The sequence below is a fragment of the Pipistrellus hanaki genome (genome assembly GCF_964339955.1).
Source record: "Pipistrellus hanaki genome assembly, chromosome: 2".
In the NCBI taxonomy this organism is placed as follows: domain Eukaryota; kingdom Metazoa; phylum Chordata; class Mammalia; order Chiroptera; family Vespertilionidae; genus Pipistrellus; species Pipistrellus hanaki.
Window position 1 is genome coordinate 19,254,239 of NC_140504.1, and position 22,904 is coordinate 19,277,142.

Consider the following 22,904-nt stretch of genomic DNA (forward strand, 5'->3'; position numbering starts at 1 on the left):
TTGTCAAAGAGATCCTGTGGGAATTTTTAAGTGTCACTGCAGTATTAATGAAGGCTGTTTCCTTTTATTTTTGCTATTAAAATATTGTATAGCTTCCAAATTTAAAAATGCACCAACCTTTTTACACCACGATTTATACTACAGATACATTTTACATGTACGTATCATTCATTAAATATGTACAAGTGTTTTTTTTAACTTTTTAAGATAATATTAGACATATAGAAAGATACTAAAATAACACAGAGTTTCCATAGTCTCAGCTTCCCCTAATGTTAACACCTTACATAATTATGGTACAATTATAAATACTAAAATATTTATACTAGTAGAATACTATCAACTAAGCTACATACTTCCTTTGATTTTTATCAGTTTTGCCATTAAAATCTCTTTTTATAGTCTGGATTCAACCTGGAGACATTCATTGCTTTTATTTATTTTTTCTGTCATATGACTAAGTTTTATTTTTTTTTAAATTTTTTTTCTGCTTTTATTTTTTTTTTTTACTTTTTATTTTATTTTTTTAAATTTCTTTATTGACTAAGGTGTTACACATGTGTCCTTATTCCCCCATTACCTCCCTATCCTCCCCACTAATGCCCTCAACCCCTGTTGTCTGTGCCCATTAGTTAGGCCCATCTATATGCATACAGGTCCTTTGGATGATCTCTCCCTCTTAGCCCACCTTCCCCTACCTTCCCTCTGAGGTTTAATGGTCTGATCAATGTTTTTCTGTCTCTGGATCTATTTTTGTTCATCAGTTTATGTTGTTCATTATATTCCATAAATGAATGAGATCATGTGATATTTATCTTTCTCTGACTGGCTTATTTCACTTAGCATAATGCTCTCCATTTCCATCCATGCTGTTCAAATGGTAAGAACTCCTTTTTTTTTTTTATCACAGAATAGTATTCCACTGTGTAGATGTACCACAGTTTTTTAATCCACTCATCTGCTGATGGGTACTTAGGCTATTTCCAAATCTTAGCTATTGTAAATTGTGCTGCTATGAACATAGGGGTGCATATATCCTTTCCAATTGGTGTTTATAATTTCTGTTCTCCACGGTGGCTGCATTTCTACCAGCAGTGTACTCTAAGTACTTTAATATATAGTGTTTTCATGATCATTTATTGCTAAATAGTTTATAATTTCCATTTTTATTTTCTCTTTGGCCCAAAGTTTATTAGATATATGTTTAAGATTCCACGTATATAGATTTTTACTGCCTTTTTGTTTTAACATTTTCATGTAATTTTGTTGTGGGCAATGAAAGTGGATATGTATATTTTTTCTTTTTGAGAACATATTAAAATTTCAATTGTGGCTGATTATATTATCAATTTTTATGATTATCTGTTTAGAAAAAAATGATTATAGATATATGTTCCAGTATATTCATACATCAAACTTGTTAATTAGGTTATTCAAATCCTCAATATCTTTAACTGTTTGTCATGTCATTGTCCATTTCTGTGTGAAATGTGTTAATATATCATTATTAACTTTGTTTTTATTGGGTTTTTCTTTACATATTTTGAAGTATGTTTTGATATACAAAAGTTCATGATTATCATTTTTCTTGGAGGATTGAAAATTTTATGAAAGTGAAAGGGTTAATCCATTTAATGTTTTGCTATTTATTAATATTAATATATATTTTATCATTTTAAAGCATCTGTCTTATATATATTTTCCTAACCTTTGATTTATACATTCCTTATAGCAGTGTTTTTCAACCTTTTTTGGGCAAAGGCACACTTGTTTCATGAAAAAAATCACGAGGCACACCACCATTAGAAAATGTTAAAAAATTTAACTCTGTGCCTACATTGACTATATATAAAGTAATTCTCTTGAATAGGAATCAAATAAACACAAAGAAAGTATTTTATAATTACTTTATTATGAAATATTAAGTAAACAAAATAGTGAAAAATTATAAAATTCTTGTCTTGTCTGCACCTACGGCACACCAGGCAACATCTCGCGGCACACTAGTGTGCCGCGGAACAGCGGTTGAAAAACGCTGCCTTATAGAAACTGGATACATTATCCTTTGAATTCTTCATTTATAAATATGAATAGACAACAAAGGATCTTCAGACTTTTTTTCTAAAGCTATAATTTTATTTTGACTCTTTAAAATTTCATTTTTCAGTTACAGTTAACATTAAATATTATTTTATATTAGTTTCAGCTCTACAGCATAGTGGTTGGACAACCATATAATTTACAAAGTAATCCTTTGATAGTTCAAGTATCCATCTGGCTATTATATAGCTATTACAATATTATTGACTATATTTTCTATGCTGTACTTTACATCCCTTTGACTATTCTGTCACTACCAATTTGTGCTTCTTAATGTCTTTACTTTTTTCACCTGGCCCTCTCTCTTCTGGCAACTATTATCAATCTGTTCTCTGTATCTATGAATCCATTTTAATTTGTTCATTAATTTTGTTCATATGGTATTCATGTCTATGTCTGACTTATTTCACTTAGCATAGTATCTTCTAGGCTCATCCATGTTGTCACAAATGGCAAAATTTCTTTTTTTGTGTGGCCAATTAGTAATTCCACTTTATGTATGTGTCACCACTTTTTGAAATTCACTTGTCTATTGGTGGGCACTTGGGTTACTCCCATATATTGGCTATTGTAAATAATGCTGCAATGAACATAGGGGTGCATATAGTTTTCAAATTAATGTTTTTGGTTTCTTTGGATATATTCCCTGACACATGGAACTGCTGGCTTGTAAGGCAGTTCCATTTTAATTTTTTGAGGAACCTCCATTCTGTTTTGCACAGTAGCTGCACCAATCTGTATTCCCACCAACAGCGTACAAGGGTTTTTTTCCTCCACAGCCTCATCAATACTGTTGATTTATTAATGATTGCCATTCTGACAGATGTGAGGTGATATCTCATTGTGGTTTTAGTTTTCATTTCTCTGATGATTAGTGATATTGAGCATATTTTCATATATCTATTGGCCATTGTATGTCCTCCTTGGAGAAGTATCTGTTCAGGTCCTCTGCCCATTTCTAAATTGGATTGTTTGTTTTTTTTAGTATTAAATGGTATGAATTCTTTATAAATTTTGGATATTAACCCCTTATCACTGGCAGATATCTTCTTCCACTTATTAGGTTGTCTTTTCATTTTGTTGATAGTTTCTTTTACTGTGCAAAACTTTTTAGTTTTATGTAGTTTCATTTGTTTAGTTTGTCTTTTGTTTGTGATATATCAGAAAAATATTGCTAAGAGAAATATCAGAGCATTTACTGTCTACTTTTTCTTCTGGAAGTTTTATGGTTTTAAGTCTTTCATTTAAGTAAGGATCTTCAGATTCTCAAGGGAAGCCTCAGATATGAAAGAAAAAAGCAAAACAAAGGGAAAAAAATGATATGATGAGCTACAGAAAACTTTAAAAATATACTAGATATATATTCAAAAAGGCAAGAAATAGTACCCATGAAAAAAGAACAAGGGGTAGTAAAATGGTGATCTTAACTTACTAAGAATTGTAATTAAAATATGATAGCTAAAATTAAAATTTTTAGGCAGGATGGAAAATAATGAAAGTGGAACATAATGTCAAAATTGATAAGATGGCATCAAAACCGGTTTGGCTCAGTGGATAGAGCATGGGCCTAAGGACTGAAAGGTCCCAGGTTCCATTCCAGTCAAGGGCATGTACCTTGGTTGCAGGCACATCCCTGGTAGGGGGTGCGCAAGAAGCAGCTCATCGATATGTCTCTCTCATCGATGTTTCTAACTCTCTATCCCTCTCCCTTCCCTTCTGTAAAAAATCAATCAAATATATATTTTTTTTAATTAGCAAAATGGCAAAGAAAGGTTAAGAAAATTGGAAGATATTTCCGAGATCTCACATCCAAAACAATAGGAAAATGTTCTGAAAAGAAAACAGAGAAAATGGAGGAGGAGGGAATTATTCATCCTAGCAGAACATTCTTGGAACTAAAGAACATCAGTTTTCAAAGCAAATACCATGTGCCCAGCACAGAGAGGATAACAAAAGACTAACATAAGGATATATTGTGATCAAACGAGGAAGATCTCAAAGCTTCTGAATCGAGGTAGATGTGGAATAGGGAGGGCCTTCCATGCAGTATCATACAGAGCAGCAAGAATTAAAATGTCATTGGACTTTTCAGAAGCAGCAGTGGAAGTTAGGAAACAGTAGAACAGTGCCCTAATTTTATATTGAAGAATATTTTTCTCATTGGTAATTCTAAATCCAGCCAAAGTGCCCAGTCTAAGATAAAAGAAAGACAATTTCAGTTATTCAAGGTCTCAAACGTACCTCCCAATGCACAAAAAGATCCTGGAGGCCTTATTCCACTTCAAAGGAGTAAACCAAGACGGAAGACTTTAGAACCAGAATGCAGATCTCACATGAAAGAGTCCCTGAAATGATAAGGGAGAGGAGTCCCCTAGTGACAGTTGCATAGTCAAACCAGAACATAACCCGGACTAGCGCAGGGGAATGGAGAGCTAGCTCTAGGAAGGCTGTCTCCTGGAAAAGAAATGATATGGAAGGATTATCTACTGTATCTCAAGGTACTGAGAGAAAAGAATCAGACCAGTGCTAGGTACACAGAGAACTGAGAAAGAAGAAAAGGAGATGGTTTTTATTCCCGAGGCAACAAAAAATGTGCAAGAAAAGAAATGTGATCATGGCATAAGATGTGGCTCATTAGTGAAGAATAATGTAATTACTAAATAAAAGATTGACCTGTATTGGGAGGATGAGGAGAGCAATGCTGTGTGTGTGTGTGTATATACAGGAGTGTAGGTGTGTTCTAGTAGATATGAGTAGGAAGGTCAACTTTCATTAGGATTGTGGAAGAGACTGCTGGCTGCCTACCTTAACATTCATTCTTCCTTGCTCCTTAGTAATAGAATTGTGGATATGTCTTTGGGGACGAATCTTTCCAGTTAAAACTACATTTCCCAGCTTCACTTGCAGCTAGGTATTGCCATGTGTCTAAGTTTAGCAGAAATATTCAATGGTACTTCTGGAAATCTCCTTAAAAGGCACAGAGTGAGCCATTATTCTCTTCCTGCCACTGGTCTGGAATGGGAAAGTAATTGATGGAATTTCTGCCATTATCATGGTCTATGAAAACAAAAGATGCGCACCAAATATGTAGAACAGAGAGTTGGAAGGATCCTGAGGCCTTGATGACATTATAAAGCTACCATATCAACATTAGACTGGCTACCAGTACATTGGTTTTATGTAAGATAATATACTCGTATCTTAGGTCTCGGTTATATGTAGCAGAACCATATCTTAACTGAATTGTAATTCATTAGATAATACCTAAAATTAAATATTAATGAATAACAGTACAAGCGTAGTATTTCATTATAGAAATCAATATAAACAGGAAGAAACTTAAAAGGAGTTGGTTTGGGCAGTGCGAATTGGGTTAAAGGTCAAGGATCACTTTTCTCTTACAACTTTTAATCTAATAATTTACATTTTAAGTTATGTATGTCTTACTTGAGTAAAAATAAGTTTATATTTCTTTAGTTACATTTAACTTAATATTTCAAGTAAAAATACATGTACATTGTAAAAATTCAAACAGTACAAAAGATAGAGAGTAAAAGTTATACTTCCCTTCAAATGTTCTTTGCCTGTCCACTGCCCATCAGTTTTACTGTCCTCCCCAGGAGTAATGGCTGTTTGATATGTGTCTCCATACCTTTTCTGTACACTCATTAAGTATATAGAGAGATGCAGTTTTCTTCTTTTATTTATTTTTATTAAAAGTGTATTTAAATATTAATTTAAGAAAGTGTGCATGAGGAAATACTTAGGCTTGTAATAGACGTTGTTTGTTTATATTTTAGAATCCAAGCTGGAAGCATACAGTTAAAAAATCAGCAAAATGAAATTCAGAGATTACAGAAAGAATTGAATCATTTACAATGTGAGTTAGAAATTAAACAAAGACAATCACAGGTCCTCAGGTAAGATTATCTTTACTTAATTGAAAATTATAAAGGTCGAAAAGATACATTTAATTCTAGCTTTATAAACATTCAAACACAATGTAGTAGTATAGTTTCTGTATTCAGTGTGCTTGAATAAAATTGAAATAACTTCACTTGTTTTTTGTTGTTGTTATTTTTACCATTATCACAACTGAATGGTTTTATCAATAAAATTTAAGTCAGGCAAGCATGTTGTTCTTATTTTGCAGTGACATTCAGATTGAAAACACAGTAACCAATACATTTTCCCTTTGACCAGTATTTCTTGGTGTATTTTATTTCCTGGCACACACACAAAAAAATTTTTGAAATATGAATTACTTGTCCTTTTTTTTATTTGTAAATCTATTTAGACTCCATCATCTTTGAAAATTTTCATGCCACTTCCCAAAAATCTCTCTTCATAGCTCTCTTACTTTCAAGTCAACTCTTCAGCCTTATTAAGGTTTCTAGTATTTTTCTCTGATTTTTCCCAACCATTTTTTGGCTTTTGTATTTTAGTCTTGATCAAAGCAGCTTTATTGAGACCTAATTGCACTTTATAAAACCCACACATTTTAAGTGGCAATGCAATGATTTTTAGTAAACTTGCTGAGTTGTGCAACCCACAAACATCTTCATATCATTTGCATTTAATCTCTGCTCTTACCACCAGTCCTTGGCAACCTTCTTCCTGTTTCTGTAAATTTGCACTGTTTTGGACATGTCAGATATGTGGAATCATATGTGGTCTTTTACATCAGGCCTCTATCACTATGTTTTTTTGAGGTTTATTCATGCTGTGTCATGCATCAGCACTTTGTTTCTGCTTTTATTGCTTTAATAATTTCATTGTGTGGATACACCATATTTTACTCATCCATTTACCAGTCAGTGGACTTTGGATTCTTTCCACTTGACACTTATGAATAATGCTACCGTACAAGTCTTTGTGTGGATGTATGTTTTATTTCTTTTGGGTAAATCCCTAAGTGTGGCATTACTGAATCATATGGTAAATTTAAATTTAACTTTCTAAGAAACTGCCAAACTATCTTCCATGTGGTTGAACCAATTTATAGCCCCATAAGGAATGAGGATTATAGTTTCTCTGAATTCTTACCAACACGTCTTATTGTCTGTCTTTTTTATTATAGCCATCTTAGTGAGTGTGACATGATATTTCATTGTGGATTTGGTTTGTATTTTCCAAATGACCAATGATGGTGAGCACCTTTTCATGTGCTTATCAACCATTTGCATGTTTATTTGGTGAAATATCCATTAAAATATTTTGTTTTGTTTGCCAATGGTCTGTTTTCTTATTGAGGATTGTAAAACTTCTTTATATGTTTTGGGTGATGTCCTTTGTTCATGTTTTCATTTTTGTAACAGTCTCTTTTGATGAGCAAAAGTTGTTATTTTTAATAAAATAAAATGTATCAATGTTTTCTTTAATGAGTTATGCTTTTGATAATGTGCCTAAGAACTCTGACTAACCAAAAGTCACAAAGATTTTCTCCTGTAGTTTTTTCTGGCACTTCTCTAGTTTAGCTCTTACATTTTATGACTGATGTATGGTAAGGATCTAAATTCATCTTTTTTTCTTGTGGATGTTCAATTATCCCAGCATCATTTGTTTGAGAGACTATTCTTTCCCTATTAAATCGTCTTAGTGGCTTTACCTAAAATAAGTTCACCATAAATGTGGGGAATAATTTCTGGGCTTTATTCTCTTCCATTAATGCAGTGTTTCCAAAACTTCTCTCATGATGAGAATCACCTGGTGGAGTTGTTAAAATGAATCCTGAATCCCAACTAAGAAGTGCTAAACTAGAATTTTTGGGAACATATAGGTAAAATTGTATCTCTAAGCTTAGAGCACTAGTTAAGTATACAATTTTACCTATATGTTCCCAAAAATTCTAGTTTAGCACTTCTTAGTTGGGATTCAGGAATCTGTATTTTAACAACTCCACCAGGTGATTCTCATCATGAGAGAAGTTTGGGAAACACTGCATTAATCTATATGTCTGTTCTTAGGTCAGAACCATACTCTCTTAAATACTGTAGTTTTTTGTACATTTTGAAATCAAGAAGTATAAATCCTTCAAATTTCTTTGTTTTTAAGATTGTTTTTGGCTATTATGGGTCCCTTGCACTTCCATATACATTTTAGGATCAGCTTGTTAATTCTTGCAAAATAGCATGCTAGTATTTTGATAGGCATAGCATTGATTCTGATGATCAATTTAATTTTCATCTTAAAAATATTGAATCTTAATTCATGAACATGGTATGTTTTTCTATTGGGATCTTTAGTTCTCAGAGAAATGTTTTACTTTTAATATACAAGTCTGCACTCCTTTTACTAAATTTATTTCTAAGTGTTTTATTCTCTTTCATCTGGTCATGGAAGGTATTGTTTTCTTAAATTTGTTTTTGGAATTGGCCATTGCTGTTATGCAGCCATAAAATTGATTTTTGCAGGTAGATCATGTATACATGTGACTTTGATGAACCCACTTATAAGTTTTTAGTGTGTATGTATGTGTGAGTGTGTGTGTGTGTGTGTATAGGATATAGAAGATATTTCTACATAGAGAATTTTTCTACATAGATGATGTTTCTGCCTAGAGGAGTTTACTATACTTCAACTCCTTTTACCTCTGCTTATTTAATTTTCCTTAAAGCCCGCAGTCTTCATTCTAATGCATAGATTGTTAAATACTAGGCCCTCCAACACTATTCTAAATCCTCGCTGTTCTGTTTAGACTTCCCTGTGCAACACATCTCTCATTAGCTCTGTGTCTTGCCTCATATTTCACAGAGAACATTAGGATATCATAAAGGATAGATTTACTGTGAATGAAATAATGTTTAAGTTTCAGAACCCTTTACTCAGGACCCCTTTTCAAGGTTCTTAGAGGGCCCCCAGCAAAGTAAGATAGTTTGATAGTAATTGGTTAAAAATTCTATCTTTTTCTACTTTGATTTCTCCTATTCTATGTTTCTGATGTCAATATGCCATTGGACTAGTCATAAGCATTTGGGGGCTATAAGGGAAAGATGAATTGGGAATACTCCGTTATAACTGCCATTTAGAAAGACATTTTAGAATGGTTCAATAGCACAATTAAGGAATTACAGACTAAAATTTTGGATGTTCATGAATTCTTTAAAAGTAATAGAGTAAAAGCAATAAAAATAAGCAATTTCAGCAATAGAAATTATTCTGGCATAAACAAATTGTAATGATGCTTGTTCATGTTACATCACAAGCAAATGAATTAAGAGAAATATTTTTTCAATAAGAGGTCTTAGAGTATTTCATAATCCATTTAATGAAGAAGAGTTAATTATTTAAATATTTTGGAGAAACATTTAAGTTTTTTGCTGATTTGACAAAAACTACTAACATCACTGAATATAACTTAAAAGTCATATTATACCACTTCCAGGACATCTAAGATAAACTGGTTCATGAGTTTCATTCTTTTATTTTTAAGCCCATCTTTTAAAAAAAATATTTTTTATTGATTTCAGAGAGAAAGGGAAAGGGAGGGAGTGATAGAAACATCAGTGATGAGAGAGAATCATTAATTGTCTGCCTTCTGCATGCTCGCTACTGGGGATTGAGCCCACAACCTGGGTATGTGCCCTTGATTGGAATCAAACCCAGGACCCTTTAATCTACAGGCTGACGCTCTATCCACTGAGCCAAACTGGCTGGGGCGCATTTCATTCTTTCAAAAATAAAATAAGATTAGTTATTTTCCAAAAAAATCTTGAAATGCCAAAAATCTTATAATCATCTATGAAAAAAATTTGAGAAGGATTTTCCCAAATATGGCAGCAGTTAGTAGTTAAATAACATTATCAATAGTGAGCTATGAAACTGAAAGATTTTTTTAAACTATCAATAATAAAAAGTTAATGGCCATCCTAGATGAAAGGCTGTATAATCTTTACATTTTCTCCAAATAAGATATTATTATAAAATGGTTCTCATATGAAAAGGTGCTTATAGATCATGTAGCCAACAATTATAGGCAAAAGTATTGTGGAATTGTTACTTATTAAAAAATTATATTGTTTTCCTTTATTTTGTGATATTGATGGAATTGATCAACTTTAAAATTCTTATTTTTAAATTTAACGATTTTTCTCATTCTATAACTAATTGCACACTTTTAAACCCAATTTTCTATGTCATCGTTTTTTGTATTTTTTTTTTTTTTGAGAAATCATACAAGATTTAGTCTCACAAAATCTTGCTCTTAACTTCTCTTAACGAACAAGCTTGAATTTTCTGTTTCCTGCCTCTCTCCCTACAGAGGCACCTGTATCCTCATTCAGTCTGTTCTGTATCACTCGAGAGCCTGCCGGTACATGGCTTACACCAGGCCCATTAGCCCCTTAACCTTGACTTGGTTCATAGCTCTTGTCTGCCTCTGCCAGTTTCTTGCTACACATTCAGGTTTCCCACCCTCACTTTTGGCTTTCTTCAGTTAGTGATCTATTTGGACTCTTACTGTGCCTTTTTGAAATCAACATCTCTCTCTGCTCCCAGCTCTGCCTGCTGATTGAGGTATCCCCTGTGGCTTCTGATCACTCGATGGGCCTTAATTACCATGCAAAATCACACCACCCCTGTTCTTCCTGGCAAAAGCTAGTCTCTGCTTTACTTACATCTGTCCTTTCTAGGACTTTGCACAAGAACCAAGTGCATCTCCTGGCTATGTTTAGCCTATGTGACTGCACTCACACTGTGTCCAGCTGTGTACACACGTTCAGGTGTCTCCCATCCTAACAAACCATTCTGCTCTGTAGTGTCCTCTTTCTCTTCTTGCTGCCTCAGTCAGTGTTCTCAACTGTAGCTACTGCATAGCCCCTGTTTACTCACTTCTGCTTTACTATTCAGTTCTTTCCTGCCTAATGCCTCTCTCTGAGATCACCTAACGCCCCCTTAATACCAGATACAATGGACTCTGTTCACCTTTGTCTGGAGCCTCAAACAGTGGCCACTACTTTCTCCTTTAAACTGTCTTACCCCTGGCTTTCCTGACAGTATTATTTTGGTTTTCTTCTAGCTCACTGGTTGTGCCTTCCGAGTCTCCTTTGAGGGATTGTTTTCTATTTAAGTCCCATAAATGTTAATATTGTCCAGTGTTTTATCCTCAGCACTTCTTACTTCTTCATTCTTCCAACTGAATCATCTATTTTTTCATTCATTTATTTATTTGTCAATATTTGTTGAGCATGAGCTGTGCTAGGTGCTAGGGAGATTGTGATGAACAAGACAGACATATATAGTGTTTGCATCATAAATCTTAGTCTTCTCAGGGAAATAAATATTAACCAAATAATTACAGCTCCATGGATTCACTCATCATCTTTTTGATGATAATTCCCAGGTCTGTGTCTGCATCTTTCTTGATTTTAGGTAAATTATAGTCAAGACATCTGAAGTTAAAACACACACACACACACACACACACACACACACACACAAAACACTGATTATATTGAGCGATGGCATTTCGTGAAGCAGAACTGGATTAGTCATTTTTAAAGGTTTTGTTATTTTTACCCGAGGTTTTAAACTGCCTGTGGATCCATGGTGTGCTGGGAGAATGCTATCTAAGAATCCAACATTCTCATTTAGGCTCTGTGACTAAGTTACTTTTGACCTAATTTTCTTCACTTAATGTTTGCTGTTAATTTTAAAAGATTAATAGAATCATCCTGTGTAATAATCCTATATAATAAAAGGCTAATATGCAAATTGTCCTCCTCAACTGAGAGTTCAACTGGGAGTTCGAGTTCAGCCAGGGTCTGGCCAACCTCCCACATCTCTTCTTCCCCAGTCTGGCCCAGTCAGCCCTGATTGGGGTGGGCTAGCCGGACCCCACTTATGCAGGAATTCGTGCACTGGACCTCTAGTTGCATATAAAAATGGCTGTCTTTATAGTTAAAATGATAACAAAGTGGAAATGAGTTATGAAAACCATATACCTTAGGCTTTCTGGGATGTTTCCAGTTTATATCTGTCATCTCAGCAAAATACAAACAGCACATCACTTTCAAAATTGTCCCCATTTAGACAGTAGATTATAGTCACTCTAAACCCATCTTTCAAAGAAAACTATTTTTTCAAAGAAATATTTGTTACTATGCTTACAATTTTAAAAATCCTTTGTTTTTACTACCTTACAGTCAAAGATTGTCGGAATACAAATATTTTTGGAATAAGACTCTTTCATTACTTACTTTTACTAAAAGGGAAATAACCAGCATTAAAAATGAAGTATATGACCATTTTCAAAACTGGACTTCACTGAAAGGAGAAGTTTTTCTTCAAATTAAATACATAAGTGAAACAACCTTGACAGGTTTGTTACATACATATATAATGTCTTTTTTTTTTTTTTTAAGTAGTACATCATGAGTAATAAAATACTGATACTGCATTTTATGTGATGGGACTTAACGATGAACTTTGAAACTTGTTATTGGCTGACAGACTAGAAGGTCATTATGGTCTATTGAAACCCTAAAATTCAGTAAATATAGGCTGGTCTAAGATAAGCTGTGAAATATCTATTCTTGAGCTGTGGTCAGAAGTATGGTTATTTCTGTTAACTGTACCGATTTGCATTTTAAAACATTTTCTATTAATAGCTGAGTAGCTCATATTAGGTCAGCCTTCCCACAGATAACAATGATAAATTTGGGACAAAATAATTATCCCAAAATACTGTATATTGACCTAAACCAGGCACATATGGTGAAAATGTCAAAAATTGAGAGAAGGCATATTCCTAAGTGAAAAAAAAAGCCAATCTGAAAGTCTGTACCGTAAGATTCCAACTAAATGACATTCTGGAAAAGGCAAAACTATAGAAATGGAAAAGGGATCAGTAATTGACAGGATTAGAGGGAAGGATGAATAGATAGATTGTGATGAAGTTCATAAAACTTTAGAAAGAAAGAACGCTGTAATTTTCCCTCAGACCTAAAAAGGATTTTTAGGGCATTGAATCACAAAGGATTTTTAGGGCAGTGAATATTTTGTATGATACTATAATATAATGGTAGATACATGTAATTATACATTTGTCAATACCCAAAGAATGTACAACAGCAAGAGTGAATATTGATGTAAACTGTGGATTTTGAGTGATAATAATGTGTCAATGCAGATTCATTGGTTATGAGAAATTTACCATTCTGGTATAGGATACTAATGGTAGATTATAGCCTCTATTTATGTGATTATGTCACTTTTAACAAAGGCACCAAATAATCCAATGGGAAAAGAAAGTCTATCACTAAATTGTGCTGTAACAACTGAATACCCATATAGGAAAATATACCTTAATCCCTACATCACATAGTAGATAAAAATTAATTCAACATAAATCACATAATTAAGTATAAAAGCTAAAATTGTAGAATAAGAAACAGGAAAATGTCTTCATAAATTGATAGTAAATAAAAGTTATTTGGATAGGGCATAGAATTAAGAGCTACAGAAGAACAAAAATTATTAAGTTAAACGTCATCAAAATTTAAAACTTCTGCTCATCAAAGATGCCATTAAGAAAATGAATGGATAAGTCACAGACAGAGAAAATATTAAAAAACAACAACACTGGAGAGCATATGCAAAGCAAAATAAGCTAGTCAGAGAAAGATAAATATCACATTATCTCACTCATTTGTGGAATATAATGAACAACATAAATTGATGAACAAAAATAGATCCAGAGACAGAGAAGCATCGATCAGACCATCAAACCTCAGAGAGAAGGTAGGGGAGGGTGGAGTAAGGGGGAGAGATCAATCAAAGAACTTGTATGCATACGTATAACCATAACCAATGAACACAGACACCAGTGTGGTTGAGGGCATGAGTGGGGGGGATGTACAATGGAGGGATAAGGACACATATGTAATACCTTAATCAATAAATTAAAAAATTATTTTAAAAAGGTGACAACAAACTGCTGTACAGGTTACATTAAAACAAGTCAGCCCTTACCGGTATTACTCAGTGGTTAGAGCAGGTCCTAATATTGAAGGCTTGTGGTTTTGATTCCCAGTCAAGGGCTCATCCAGGACTCAGGAAGGGCAAATTTGGGAGGCAATAGATGATGTATCTCTCTCACATAGATGTTTCTCTCTCTCAGTCCCCCCTCCCTCCCTTCCATTCTCTCTAAAAATCATGGAAAAAAATATGGAAAAAAATATTCTCAGGTGAGGATTAACAACATAAACACACACACACACACACATACACACACAAAACAAACAAACAAACAAAAAAACATCTATAAGTCAACAATAAAATGACAAAAAATCCAATTTTAAAAATGACTAAAAGATTTTATCAGACACAAGGAAAGATATACAAATGGTCAATAAGAACATTAAAATGGACTCAATATTGTCATTCATAAGGGAAATGCAGATGTCATCAGTACATACCCATCAAACTGAGTAAAAAGAAAAAGATTGACAATAAATATTGGTAAGGAAGGAAAGCAATGGAACTCTTACAAATTGATGAGAGTATAAAATGACATAACCACTTTGAAAAAATGTATGATGTGCTTTCTAAGACTACAGAGACTTCTGTCTGATAACTCTGAAATTTTTCATTTTGCCAGTTATATGCTCCAGAAAATGAAGGCATATGTCCACAAAATATACTGAATATAAAAATATTCAACACCTTGATTCAGGCTTTATTTAAAATAGCCTTAAACTGGATAAACCCAGAATTAAATCAGAATAGATTATCAAGAAAAAAAAAGAAAAAAAAAACAGAACAAAAACCTGAGTTAAAAAATGAACTATAGATGCTACTTCATTGTTGTTTTGATTTGCATCTCTGGGATGATTAGTGACTTTGAGCATGTTTTCATATGCCTCTTGGCCTTCTTTATGTCTTCTTTCCAAAAGTATCTATTTAGGTCCGTTGCCCATTTTTTTATTGGGTTGTTTATCTTCCTATTGTTAAGTTGTATGAGTTCCCTATAAATGTTGGAGATTAAACCCTTATCAGAGATAACATTGGTAAGTATGTTCTCCCATGCAGTGGGCTTTCTTGTTATTTTGTTGATAGTTTATTTTGCTGTACAGAAGCTTTTTATTTTGATGTAGTCCCATTTGTTTATTTTCTCTTTAGTTTCCATTGCCCTAGGAACTGTATCAGTGAAGATATTGCTTTGGCATATGTCTGAGATTTTGCTGCCTGTGGATTCATCTAATATTTTTATGGTGTCCCATCTTATGTTTAAGTCTTGTATCCATTTTGAGTTAATTTTTGTGTATGGTGTAAGTTGGTGGTCTATTTTCATTTTTTTTTTTTCATGTATCTATCCAATTTTTCTAACACCATTTATTGAAGAGACTGTTTTGACTCCATTGTGTGCTCTTGCCTCCTTTGTCAAATATTAATTGGGCATAGGATTTGGGTCGATTTCTGGGTTCTCTATTCTATTCCATTGGTCTAGATCACACATGTCAAACACAAGGCCCGCGGGCCAAATCCGGCCCGCCAGGCCTTGCAATGTGGCCCGCACCGCACTGTCATCACTGCACTCCGCTGCGTTCCATCACAATGACAAGCGGTGACATAGGAGGCTTGTGATCTCACTGGCCGCCTCGCCGGCCGCCTGTACTTGCTATCTATTACGCATGCGCATAGATAACAAGTCACGCGAGATTCAGGAGGCGTGACCTATAGTCCGGCATCCGATGTGGTTGTGCGGGTGGCAGAGCAGAGGAGTGAGTGTGCGGGCATAAAAAATACACAGCAGAAGCTGCCAGTTCCTGGCATAAAGTGCAGGCATAAAAATCGCAACAGAATCTGTTATCTGTACCCAGCCAGGCATTCATTGACTGACTTTTTTTTTCTCCACTCCATCTGCCAAATCAAGCTATCCCTGTGCAGTTTTCAACTTTTTCCTTCTAACGCAGATTTCCAATAAACTACATCTTTTACTACCAATATTGATCCCAAAATGTCCAGGAAAAGAAAAGTTGATGGTGAAGGCAGACAATTTAATGACAAATGGGAAAATGAATACATGTTTGTGCTTAGAGAGGGCAAACCAGTGTGTATATTGTGTTATGAGACAGTGTCGGTGATGAAAGAGTACAATATATGTCGTCATTTTGACACCAAACATAATGTTAAGTATGGCAAATATACTTTGGAAGAAAAGCATAAAATTGTTAAAGAACTAAAAGGCAAACTACAATCACAGCAGCAAATGTTTACAAAGGCTACAGCGAAAAATGATGCTGCAGTGAAAGCAAGCTTTATAGTGACTGAAGAAATTGCCTGTACTTCAAGGTGTTTTTCAGAGGGTGCCTTTTTGAAGCAATGCATGCTAAAAGTGTGTGAGCAAGTATGCCCAGACCAGATACAGAGTTTTCAAAATGTCAGTTTGTCAAGAAACACCATTGCAGATAGAGTTCAAGAACTCTCAGGAAATCTATCATCACAGCTGGCCGAACAGGCATGCAGTTATCTCGCTTTTTCACTTGCTATCGATGAAAGCACAGACAACACTGATACAGCGCAGCTGTCCATCTTTATACGTGCTACGAAGACCGACCTCTCTGTCACTGAGGAACTTTTGGATGTAGCTGCCATGCATGGGATGACGACTGGTAGAGATATATTTGAGGCTGTGGAGAAATCTATAAATAATTTTAAATTACCCTGGGAAAAGTTGGTGGGGCTAACTACCGATGGCGCACCTTCAATGTGCGGAGAAAAGAAAGGCTTGGTTGGACTAATGAAGGAAAGAATGCAAAAAAGTCACTGCCACACACCCTTGATTACTTATCATTGCATTATCCACAAAGAGGCTATGTGTGGAAAAGTTCTGGACATGAATGACATAATGACCACAGTCATTAAAACTATTAACTTTATAGGGGCATGTGGCCTGAATCATCGCCAGTTCCAGCACTTTTTACAGGAGGTGGGTGCAGAGCATGGAGACGTGCCATACCACACAGAAGTAAGATGGCTGAGCAAGAGCGCAGTCCTCAAAAGATTTTTTGAGCTCAGAGAACAAATTGCTCTTTTCATGGAAAGTAAAGGAAAGCCCTTGCCTGAACTGTCGGATCCTGTCTGGCTATGTGATTTTGCTATGATGTGTGACATATGCGAGCATCTCGCCCAACTGAATCTGAAACTGCAGGGACGCAAACAAGTCATCACGAAGATGTCTGACATGATCACAGCATTCCAGCGTAAACTTCAACTATGGAAGTCCCAACTGGAACAGGACAATCTTGCCCACTTTCCCGTTTGTTTGAGTATCTCAACCACTATTTCTGGTACTTTTCCTTGCAGTCGGCTGGCTACCAAAGTTAGCCGTTTACTAAGTGAATTTGAGCGGCGCTTCTCTGACTTTAGAACACAGCACTCAGGCTTTGACATCTTTGCCAATCCTTTTACAGTTGATGTCAACAATGTGCCCCATCACCTTCAGATGGAGATAATCGAGCTTCAGTCTGACAGTGGCCTGAAATCAAGGTTTCAGGATGTTGAAATTGAGGACTTCTACCCTCTACTGCCCCCTGACTCAATGCCAGAGCTCCGACTTCATGCTGCCCGTATTCTATCCATGTTCGGGAGCACCTATCTTTGTGAACAGATGTTTTCAATAATGAATCTGAACAAAAACAAGCACAGATGACGCATTACCGATGACAACCTCCATGCTGTTTTGCGGGTTGCTACAGCCCAAGAAATAAAACCGAACATTGACTCATTGATCTGGGGAAAACGGTGTCAGACATCTAGCCAGAAAACAAAACAATGAGCATTTTAGGTACATTCCAATATTACTGTTTTGCTTGATACCAATATTACTGTTTTGCTTGATAGCATGTGAGTTGGTTAACAGCACTGTTAAGGAAAAGATTGTTCCACTCATTTTAAATTCACATTTCTGGTTAACATTGTCAGTTTATGACTGTTCAGTAAACCATTCGGCCCGCGATTTAGGCTGGATTTTAGATTTTGGCCCCTTCTCTGATTGAGTTCAACACCCCTAGTCTAGATGTATGTTCTTGTGCCAGTACCAGGCAGTTTTGAGAACAGTGGCTTTGTAATACAGCTTGATATCTGGTATTGAGATACCTCCTACTTCGTTCTTCTTTCTCAGGATTGCTGCAGCTATTCAGGGACTTTTTTTCAGAGAGGAAGAGAGAGGGATAGAGAGTTAGAAACATCAATGAGAGAGAATCATCAATCACCTGCCTCTTGCACACCCCCTACTGGAGATGTGCCCGCAACCAATGTACATGCCCTTGACAGGAATCGAACCCGGGAACTTGCAGTCCGCAGACCGACACTCTATCCACTGAGCCAAACCGGTTTCAGCATGGGGCTTTTTTATTCCAGATGAATTTCTGGAGAGTTTGTTCTAGGTCTATGAAATATGTCGTTGGTATTTTAATGGGGAGTGCATTGAATCTATAGATTGCTTTGGGTAGTATGGACATTTTAATGATGTTGATTCTACCAATCCATGAAAATAGTATGTTCTTCCATCTATTTATGTCTTTCTTTATCTCTTTTTTCAGTGTTCTGTAGTTTTCTGAGTACAGTTCTCTTACCTCCTTAGTTAAATTTATTCCTAGGTATCTTAATTTTTTTGGTGCTGTGGTAAATGGGATTGTTTGTTGTTCTTTTTATTTATTACATTTTTTAATTTATCGGGGTGACATTGGCTAATGAAATTATATAGGTTTCAAGTGTACAGTTCTATGATACATCATCTGTATATTGCATTGTGTGCCCACCAATGTTATCTATTTATCTTCACATTACTCACTATATATTTGACCCCCTTTACCCTTCACTACCCTCATCCCCTTCCCTCTGGGAACCACCACCTTGTTGTTTGGGCCTATGAGTTGTTGGGTTTTTTTGTTTTGTTTTGTTTTGTGGTGTTTTTTTTAATTGTTCCATGGAAATTTTATTTTATTTTTCTTCTTCTTCCCCCCCCCTAATGACCTCCCCCTAATCTCCCTTACCCCCCAGTACATGCCCTCATCTGCCTCCCCCAGTGTCTTGTATCCATTGGTTATGCTTATATGCATGCGTATAAGTCCTTCGGTTGTTTTTTTAATCTCTCTTTCTGTAAGTTCACTATTGGTGTGTAAAAATGCCATAGATTTCTTGGTGTTAATTTTGTATCCAGCTATTTTGCCAAATTCATTTATTAGGTCTAGTAGTTTTTTGATGGAGTCTTTAGGGTTTTCTATGTACAGTATCATGTCATATGTAAATAATGACAGTTTTACACCTTCTTTTCCAATTTGGATATCTTTTTTTTTCCTTCTTCTTGTCTAATAGCACTTTCAGTACTATGACGAACAGGAGTGGTGAAAGTGGACATTCCTGTCTTGTTCCTGTTCTTAGGTGAAATGGTTTTAGTTTTTGCCCATTGAGTATGATGTTGGCTGTATGTTTGTCATATAAGGCTTTTATTATGTTGAAGTATGATCCCTCTATTACTACTTTGCTTAGGATTTTAATCAAGAAAGGGTATTGGATTTTGTCAAATGCTTTTTATGCATCAATTGATATGACTATGTGATTTTTATCTCTCAATTTGCTTATGTAATGTATCATGTTTATTAATTTACGGGTGTTATACATCAATAAATCAACAAATGACAAGTGCTGGCGAAGATGCAGAGGAAAAGGAACCCTTGTGCATTGCTGGTAGGAATACAGACTGCTGTAACCACTGTGGAGAACAGTATGGAGTTTCCTAAAAAAAAAAAAAAACCTAAAAATGGAACCACCATTTGACCCAGTGATCCCACTTCTAGAAATATATCCCAAGAAACTAGAAACACTAATTATAAAGGATATATACACCCCTTTGTTCATAGCAACACAATTTACAATAGCTAAGGTTTGGAAATAACCTAAGTGCCCATCAGCAGATGAAAGGATTAAAAAACTGTGGTACATCTACACAATGGAATACTACACTGCTATAAAAAAGAAGGAACTTTTACCATTTGCAACAACATGGATGGAACTAGAGAGCATTATTACTAAGTGAAATAAGTCATTCAGAGAACGATAACTATCACGTGATCTCACTCATTTGCAGAATATAATGAACAACATAAATTGATTAACAAAAACAGATCCAGAGACAGAGAAATATTGATCAGAGCATCAAACCTCAGAGGAACGTAGAGGAGAGATCAACCAAAGGACTTGTATGCATGCATATAAGCATAACCAATGGACACACCAGGGGGGTGAGGGCATGAGCTGGGGGTGGGGGAGGGACAAGTGGCGATAAGAACGCATATGTAATACCTTAATAAAGAAAATTTAAAAAATGAACTATAGAATGAATTGCTGATGATACAGTTAGCTTTTTTTTTTTTTTTTTTTTTAAATATATTTTATTGATTTTTTACAGATAGGAAGAGAGAGGGATAGAGAGTCAGAAACACCGATGAGAGAGAGTCATCGATCAGCTGCCTCTTGCACACCCCCCACTGGGGATGTGCCCGCAACCAAGGTACATGCCCCTGACCGGAATCGAACCCGGGACCCTTCAGTCCGCAGGCCGACGCTCTATCCACTGAGCCAAACCGGTCCCAGCCAGTTAGCTTTGATCAATCTAAAAAATATTGTACTTCCTGAAAATTAGCCTTACACAGTAGCACATATTGTGTGATTCCATTTGTAGGCTGGTAGGAATACAGACTGCTGTAACCACTGTGGAGAACAGTATGGAGTTTCCTAAAAAAAAAAAAAATTAGAACAGTTTTAGAATAGGCAAAACTATTTTACAGAGGGAGATAAATCAGAACATGAATTATCTTAGAGTGAAGGGTTGACTGGAAAAGGGGCACTGGGGCACTTTCTGCGATGATGGTATTGCTCTCTATTAGGTAGGGGTTTGGGTTACACAGTGGGTGCATTTATTAAAAACTTTACATTTGAGATTTGTGTATTTCTTTGTAGGTAAATTATACTAAAAAATAAGGAATTTATATATTGAGGGATAATTATTGATATGCATGCTGAATGAAGTATTTAGGAGTGAGTATACTAATGTCTCAATTTATATTAAAATACATAAAATATGATAGGATTGATGGGTAGCTATGTGAGAAAGCAAATATAGTAAAATATTAATTGAAGAATCTACATGGTGTGTATATTTTTGTTCTCGTATAATTCTTCCCACTTTTCCGTATGTTTTAAAATTTTTATATAGTTTAATGTTAGAAAAAAAATTTTAACCATACAACTTCAGTTTCCTAATTTTGTTATATGTTATATGGCTTCAAGAAATGAGTTTGTATATGATCAATATCTTTTTAAATTTTTAAATTTTAATAATTAAATTCGGACAAATACAGAGGGTGGTCCTGAAACAGGGAAAGCACAAGGCGGGAACAATGACCGGAATAGGTTGGTCTGGTGGAGATCATAAGTTCTGAACCCCAAATTGGGACACATGACTGACAAGCATGAAATTGCTTTAATGATGAAAATAGGATTGAATATTTGACACCAGATTGCCACAGGGATATGTGGTTTGCCGTGGGTGAGTTAATTCACCTCCCTTGAGTTTACTCTCTTAATCCCATGTAAGAAACATTGAAGCTCTTGTTAGTTTTGAAATCTTGCTGTACTTTTCCATGTGTTGGAATATATTTGACAAATGAATCTGCATTGCTGATTCTAATTCTTTTAATGTCATACTGAAAGTCATGTTGACACGAATAGTTGGTTTAGAGACAGACGGTTGTGCCCACTACCAGTCAGCCTGCTAGCCTAGGCGGCATCATTCTGGCAGCATGTGCCCCTCTGCAGTGTCATGCTGACTCGAGCATAGATGGTTAGAGTACAGTACATACAAGTTAGTCACAAGACACCATCTTTATTAAAAATACGCAGGAAGACTTTTCAGATCCGGAAAAAAAATTACAACATACTTTCTAAATCTCTATGTGTTAGTTTTTCTTACATAAATGTGTGCGCATTTTTAAGTTTTTAGAAGCATATAACTGTTCTTAAGAAAAATGTTTTTATGCAATTACTGGAATATGGTAGACCCCAATGGCTCCTGCCAATTTATTTCCCCAGTTTTCCATTATGAGCAAGAATTAAAAGTACAGAAGGTACCAGACCTAGGTCTGTCTTACATGCCACTTTGTCTTCCAGACAAATGTTTTCCCACACAAAGACATTTTGCTTCTCTCTCCTTGGACCATGTTCCTGACTATACTCACCACCTCCTTTAAGATGAGCCCTGGTCTCTGTGCCCTGTTCCAGCACACTGCTTTACTTTTCCTATAGGCATTTCCTGGCCATATTAGCTGCTGCCGGGTCTGTCCCATTGATCTCTGCTTCTGTTCCTCACTGGCCCAAGGGGCTGCTGTTTCTGTTGTATTGGCTCCACAACCAATAAACCAAGCCAACCTCCTTTGACCTCTAATCACATGTTACATCCATCATGTGGCCCAGAATGACCTAAGCAAGGAAAGGAATGCCAAGTGAACTCTCTGGAAAGCAAGCTGTCCAGATTTTCACGTATTCATCATTTCAATTAATGGTGGTTGTACAAATTTTGTAGTATTTTGTCATTATTGTGTGTTTGTATATCTTCATAGTGAGATTTAAGGCAGCATTGCTAAAAAGGCTGATGAAAGGATAGCTTGGTAATAAATTACCACTCTGAAGGATAGCATGCTCCATGCATTTATCAATGAAATTATATTAAAGCTAGAGGCCAGATGCATGAAAGTTTGTGCAAGAGCAGGCCTTCCCTTCCCTGGCTGCCAGCACCGGCTTCC

The 22,904-nt window shown here is 35.4% G+C and overlaps 1 protein-coding gene across 1 annotated transcript in view; it reads left to right on the forward strand.

Annotated features, from left to right (window-relative positions):
• Positions 1-22,904, forward strand: part of LEKR1 (leucine, glutamate and lysine rich 1) — a 120,251-nt gene that overhangs the window by 39,942 nt on the left and 57,405 nt on the right. Inside the window, exons 4-5 of the mRNA XM_084876051.1 lie at positions 5,901-6,020; positions 12,243-12,418. Coding sequence (XP_084732177.1) covers positions 5,901-6,020; positions 12,243-12,418 — 296 coding nt within the window. The remainder of the gene's footprint in view (positions 1-5,900; positions 6,021-12,242; positions 12,419-22,904) is intronic.